Raw genomic sequence first — 6,112 nt, 5'->3', positions numbered from 1 at the left:
AATACATATAAATAGCAAGACACCAAGTCCTTTACACATTTTACAATATACTGTACATTATAGTAATTAACTATAGTTAACCCATTAAGGATGGGAGTGTCTTTCTACCCTTAAAGCCTGGAGCGCTGTTGCGTCTTTCTACCCTTAAAGCCTGGAGACCATATACGCCATTTTCTTTTTTTAATCCAATTTTTGTTCTCTTAACCAATGAAATGCATCAAAATATACACGTGATGGTGTCGTGAGGCCGCAGAGGATGTTCTAGAATTCTTTCGAGTCATAATGGCGGACGCCATCGATGGCAGGAGCTTTGAAATGAGCAACGGCAATGATATAGACGATGCGCTTGTGGACTTTGAACCATATGGTTAATATATATGTTTGTAGACAATGACAATATCGACGTCTTTGTAACAAAATAGAGGATGGTAAATACCACTCGATTTTTAAAAGTAAAAATAGTGCTTCTCTTACAATGACACTTTATTTTTACACCTTCGATAGAAACAGTAAAGATTAATAAACTCGGGCCTGTGTGCAAGCCACATGTCTAAGGTCTCAAAATTTGGGGGAATTACGTTTCTGTCTGCTACAGGGGCTGAGATATTAATTATTTTGTAGGTGTTGAATTTCTGGGAAAAATTCAGGTTTTCAAGGGCAATTCCAAAGATGACCTTAGGTTTTGGGGAGCTGTTTAGCCAGGCGCTTTAGGCTTTAAACGGGTTAAGAGGCACACAATAAAAATCACAATTAAAATACAGTAAACACATGAAGACAATGACAACATTGAAGGTTTAGTATGTTTTACAGTTTGGTTTATGACTGAAAATCATTGAATGTAAAAAATGTAGGTGTTTTGTTTCCACCTGTGCTTATTAACCCGGTCTCTTGTGTCTTCTAATCAGCTCCCTCAGCCACTTGCATTTTGCCCAGGTGTTGCTCATTAGTCAGTTGGCTTGTTTTTAGTTTCATGGTTACTTTAAGTCTTTGTTGTATCGCTGCCGCTGTCACATCTTACTGTCACGTGAGGAGCACAATGTGGACCTAGCAGCAGACAGGACACGGAAGGAGAAAAACAGAAAGTCTTAATATATTAAAATACCATGTAACAACAAAGAGCAGGGATGGGCGCAGAACACAAAAATACCAAGTCACAACAGAAAGCATGACTGGCTGCAGAAGGCCTGGAAGAAAGCTTGACGTTCTGACAACATCTCACTGAGCAACTCAAGCTTAAACACTGAAAGAGATCAGGTCATGCCCAATTCTATATGACAAAAATAAAGGTGACAAAGACCATAACAATTGACAACGTCAAGGACCCAACCCAAAATGCTGTCAGAAGTCTTATACTTTGGGGACGATGCCCAGATCTGCCAGTCGACCTACCTGGATGAACTTAAAGACTTAGGGACCTTATAATCAGATGATCTAAGGTAGCAGTCCCAAATCTTTTTTGCGACTCTCCACCCTTGACTTGGGTACCCTCCCGTACGTGTTTGTATTTCCTTATTTTCACATCACGTAACCCAGCCTCTCCACCCTGGAGCTTTTTTATGCTACCAGGGCTGTTGTCACATCACGTAATCCGCGCCTCCCACCTGCAACTGGGGCATACCATTACAAGAGGGGGCGGGGGGTGCTGGGGGGCAATACCACAATCCCTATAACATCAGTTGTCGCTCGCGCCGACGCGGGAGTAGAAAGAAGTCTAAAAAGAAGTCTTTCACCGAGTAGGCTGAGATGAAATTTTACCGCCTCGCGAGCACGTCACACGCATGAGGGCCAATTAGTGGGCCTAAAATCGATTTCCGCCCATGCTTAGTACAGCCATTTTTTAAAAACTTGTCAGCCGCCTAACCCCCGCCCCAAATATGGGCATCCGGCCGGGCCGGAGGGTCCGACCGGTCCGGCCCAGGGACGGACTGCCCAGCTCTGGAAACTGAGAAAACTCACACAAGCAAGGGGACAAAATGCAAACTCCACACAGGAAGGCTGGAGTCTTGATTTGAACCCACAACTTCTGAACTGTGAGGCGGACGTGCTAAATTATCGGCATGCCACCTTGACACATTAATTACTACGTTAGTCCTGGAGGTAGGTATGACAGGTTCCCAGTGACTCACTGTGTTGCAAAACTTGTTTGTCAAAGACAGAGCAATAGTAATAAAGTGAATTTATTGTTTTGATTGCTAATTACTTGCCAATTGTGTGACTTGATCTGATGTGTCATGTGACACGATGAATGATCGTTCCAGGACTGGTAACCAACATATAAAAGAAATTGGCATTGTTGTCCTCAGTATCAAACATCGCAACTACAAAGGTAACTTTACATTGTACCAATTTCATGTGATTCTTTTAACGTTTACAGCAATCTTGATTCACAGGGTCAAATGATAATGAAATGCAGATTTTTTATTTTTGTGTGAAATAATAAGTATATTTCAATATTATACAGATGGCATTTGCTCTTCACTTGGTGTTCTTCCTTTGTGGGATCAGTGGACTGTTGACTGGAGTCGTAAGTCAAAATCTCACCCGCTGACTTAAATAAATATGTATTTGCAATGGTGTCTGATGTATTGGTGTCTTCAGTTGTTTCAATGTTCAGTCTTACTTTAACCACATGCTTTTCTTCTTCAGTGGTCTTTCCCTTCAAAAGATTTGAAAGGTTGGTGGCTGTGACTCAGTAATACTTTTTCCAATGTTCAACATCATTGTTTTGTCGTCATTGACACCACATTTGATTGACATGTCTCCATTTCTTCTGAAAAATAAATAACTAAATAAAAATTGTGCTGCAGACATTTTCTGTCCTAAAGGCTGGACTCAGTTGGACTGTTTCTGTTACGTGTACCAAGATGAAGCGAGGTCCTTTGCAGATGCAGAGGTATGGAATACAACAGTTTACTGCTCATACAAGCAGTGAACCATCTGTCTGGCGATTGAATATTTCGGCCCAAAATGAGTCCAATTCTCTTGCCAACTGCCTGGCATATTTGAATGAGTGAAATCAACTTGTTTACTCCTCAGGGCGTCTGCAACATTCTTGGTGGGAATCTGGTCTCCATCCACAATGCCCTGGAAAATGCAGTCGTTCGAGAACTGGCTAGCATGGGTACCGATATGGATGCTCTGACCTGGATTGGACTCTATGACACAATTGAGGTGAAACACTGACCAGATGAAATATTTTGATTGCTCCCTGTCACTTTTATTCTAGTACAAGTATTTTTGCCACAGAAAAGGAATGTGTCCTCAATTTTGTCACCATCTTAAGAGACGGAAGCGTAGAGTTTGAGGGTCTTCAGCATAATAGGGTTAGGACTTCGTGAGGGGAAAAGACACTGGAACACATCTATCTCCACTTGTATGACATTGTATGACAAATGTAATATTTGTCAAATATGCACAGGGGGACCTTAGATCCACTTTTCTTTCAGAAAAATGTTTTACATTTAACACTCCAATCATCTGACCTTGTGCTCTTCACTCCTACCTCGAACACCAGCTTGACTCAGTTTTGTAATGATACTGTATGATGATAACAATGTTCAAACACAATCTAAATAGATGCAACAAACAAACAGCAGCTGCAAATCCAAGCGGCCGTTACCATCTAGTGTCATTTATTGAAATGTCACCGACTTCCAGGATGATGACTACTTGTGGACTGATGGCTCAATTGAGAATTTCCTTAATTTTGGGACGAATGCCCCTACTGGGACCTGTACAGCAATGAACAACAACGGTAAGTGAAACCAGTAATTGAAGTGTGATAAGAATATAATGCTGTGATACTTAAACGTTTGTTTATTGCAGATGGACTATGGGAAGGTGAGCTGTGTACCACTGAACAAGAATATGTTTGTATCAAAGAAGCGCACCGTTTCCACTAATCACCCGTCTTACCATCCCACTTTCTGTTACACTGTAGCTCCATAATTAGCATGACTCAATGAGACAATATCAAACTTAATTAGTGTCTTTGTATTTTAGGGTTTACTATCAACACTCCTTTTCCTCACTAATCCTCAATTGTTACTGACAGCAAATTTGTAATGTCAAAGAGCATCTCTCTAGTAAATGAAGGAATCTGTCTACATCAAAATGTGAGTTTGTCTTTTTTTTCATACTCTTTTCCACACTTACTGAGTCTATTTATCATGCACATAATCCCTGCCTGAGCTCCCCAGCACTACTCACTAGAACTCCGACAGTAAAATTGAAACTGAAGGAACTATCATTAAAGTTAAGATGGAAAATGGAACACATAAAATAAAGCACAATCACTAAAAAACATGCCCATGAAGGGGAACTCTGAAGACTGACATTCAAAAACACATCCATCCATCCGTCCATCCATCCATTTTCTGAAGCTTTTGTACTCACCAGGATCTCAGGTGAGCTGGTGCTTCTCCCAGTTGGCTTTGGGGTGGGATACACCCTGCTCTGCCTGCTCTGGTCATGAGCCAATAGTAGGGCTTGCTGTGCTGTACATAGACACATTTAAACTAACATTTACAACCATGGAAAATGTAGTCTTCAATGACTCTACATTAACATTCATGATTTTGGAATACTGTTTGTTTGTTTGTTTGTTTTCAACATGTCTGGTATTGGTGTAATCTAAAAGTAATTAAACATATTCAAGTTACATTACTTTAATATTATGGCACTTGGATCACGTTACTGTTTTACAGGTAACTAGTCACTATGTATCCACTTACCCGTTTTAAAAGTGAGCGAGTGCACTTATTTAGGGTGCTCGTCTTGCCTTACTGCGGGTAGTCATCAATCATCTCATCGCATGATACGTTCTCAGCTAGGTGTGGTTCATCCGCACTTTTGGGGAGATGGGGAGAGTTTTTGGTCCGTCTAGCAATGTACAGAAAAGCGCCAAATAAATCTGACTTAATAATAATGTAATATCTGTTCCTTGTTTTGTGCATGTGCTGGCTGGGCCTATGGGTAGTGAGTGACGTCATAGCGAGGGGACAAGGAGTTGAGGAGGGTAGTTGGGAGAGAGAGGGGGTGGAATGATTGAGCGCATGGGCGTGAGTTGTGGCCACCAGCAGCTCTTGTGTGAATGTGTTCTTTTTTCCGTGACGATCTGTTATTAAAAACAACGATCAGACTGCATCAGCGACTGTGTGCATCTTTGACCACTTCGAGGGGCATTACAATAATAATGAAGGTCTTCGCCTTAACATAATAATAATAATAATGATAATAATAATGATAATAATAACAATAATAATAACAATAATGATAATAATTTTAATTATAATAATAATAATAATAATAATTTGTTGGCGGCACGGTGGCCGACTGGTTAGCACGTCCGCCTCACAGTTCAGAGGTCGTGGGTTCGATCCCGGCTCCGGCCTCCCTGTGTGGAGTTTGCATGTTCTCTCCGTGCCTGCGTGGGTTTCTTCCGGGTACTCCGGTTTCCTCCCACATTCCAAAAACATGCATGGTAAGTTGATTGGACACTCTAAATTGCCCCTAGGTGTGATTGTGAGTGCGGATGTTTGTCTCTGTGTGCCCTGCGATTGGCTGGCAACCAATTCAGGGTGTCCCCGCCTACTGCCCGAAGACAGCTGGGATAGGCTCCAGCACGCCCCGCGACCCTTGTGAGGATAAGCGGTATGGATAATGAATGAATGAATGAATAATAATTTGTGCTCCTGTCCTTCACTTCATGGCCGCATTCAGTCAGTCAATGCCTTTGGCATTACTGACATCTAGGTGTAGAAACAGCACATGGGTAGACTCGGGCTCAAAAAAAAATAAATAAAAAGAAATTAATAGATGCTGAAAATAAGACATACCCAAAAGTTGATCCCGGCTGTAAATAAAGCGTCGTTGTGTCTCAACGGTGGTGGGAATGAGCTAACTGGAACGCATGCATACTTTTATACATATTTTATTTATAATGATTTTATTAAACACTGGCGGCATTTCTCATCGACGTCTAACATCGACACTTTACATGGACGTCAAACATAGACACTTATCATCAGTCTAACATAGACTTATCATCGACGTCTAACATATATAGACACTTATCATCCACACATAACATAGACACGTATCCACACATAAC

General features: G+C 41.3%; 1 protein-coding gene across 1 annotated transcript; it reads left to right on the top strand.

Annotated features, from left to right (window-relative positions):
• Window positions 1-2,293: 2,293 nt before the first annotated feature.
• LOC147148946 (galactose-specific lectin nattectin-like) lies at window positions 2,294-4,114 on the top strand. Its single transcript, XM_086027507.1, has 7 exons — window positions 2,294-2,326; window positions 2,462-2,524; window positions 2,647-2,674; window positions 2,808-2,893; window positions 3,037-3,171; window positions 3,658-3,754; window positions 3,826-4,114. The coding sequence occupies exons 2-7, from the start codon at window positions 2,462-2,464 to the stop codon at window positions 3,900-3,902; spliced, it is 486 nt and encodes a 161-aa protein (XP_085883633.1). The 5' UTR covers window positions 2,294-2,326; the 3' UTR covers window positions 3,903-4,114.
• The last annotated feature ends 1,998 nt before the right edge of the window (window positions 4,115-6,112 follow it).

The sequence above is a fragment of the Filicampus tigris genome, chromosome 4 (assembly GCF_054856515.1).
Source record: "Filicampus tigris isolate MCC_2025a chromosome 4, RoL_Ftig_1.0, whole genome shotgun sequence".
Lineage (NCBI taxonomy): Eukaryota > Metazoa > Chordata > Actinopteri > Syngnathiformes > Syngnathidae > Filicampus > Filicampus tigris.
The sequence above is the reverse complement of the archived record's forward strand: the minus strand, read 5'-3'. Positions and strand labels throughout refer to the sequence as shown.

Coding starts and splice junctions, on each gene's coding strand:
- LOC147148946 (XM_086027507.1), top strand. CDS start 2,462: ATGGCATTTGCTCTTCACTTGGTGTTCTTCCTTTGTGGGATCAGTGGA. Junction 2,675..2,807: donor CCCTTCAAAAGATTTGAAAG/GTTGGTGGCTGT, acceptor ATTGTGCTGCAG/ACATTTTCTGTCCTAAAGGC. Junction 2,894..3,036: donor GGTCCTTTGCAGATGCAGAG/GTATGGAATACA, acceptor TTTACTCCTCAG/GGCGTCTGCAACATTCTTGG.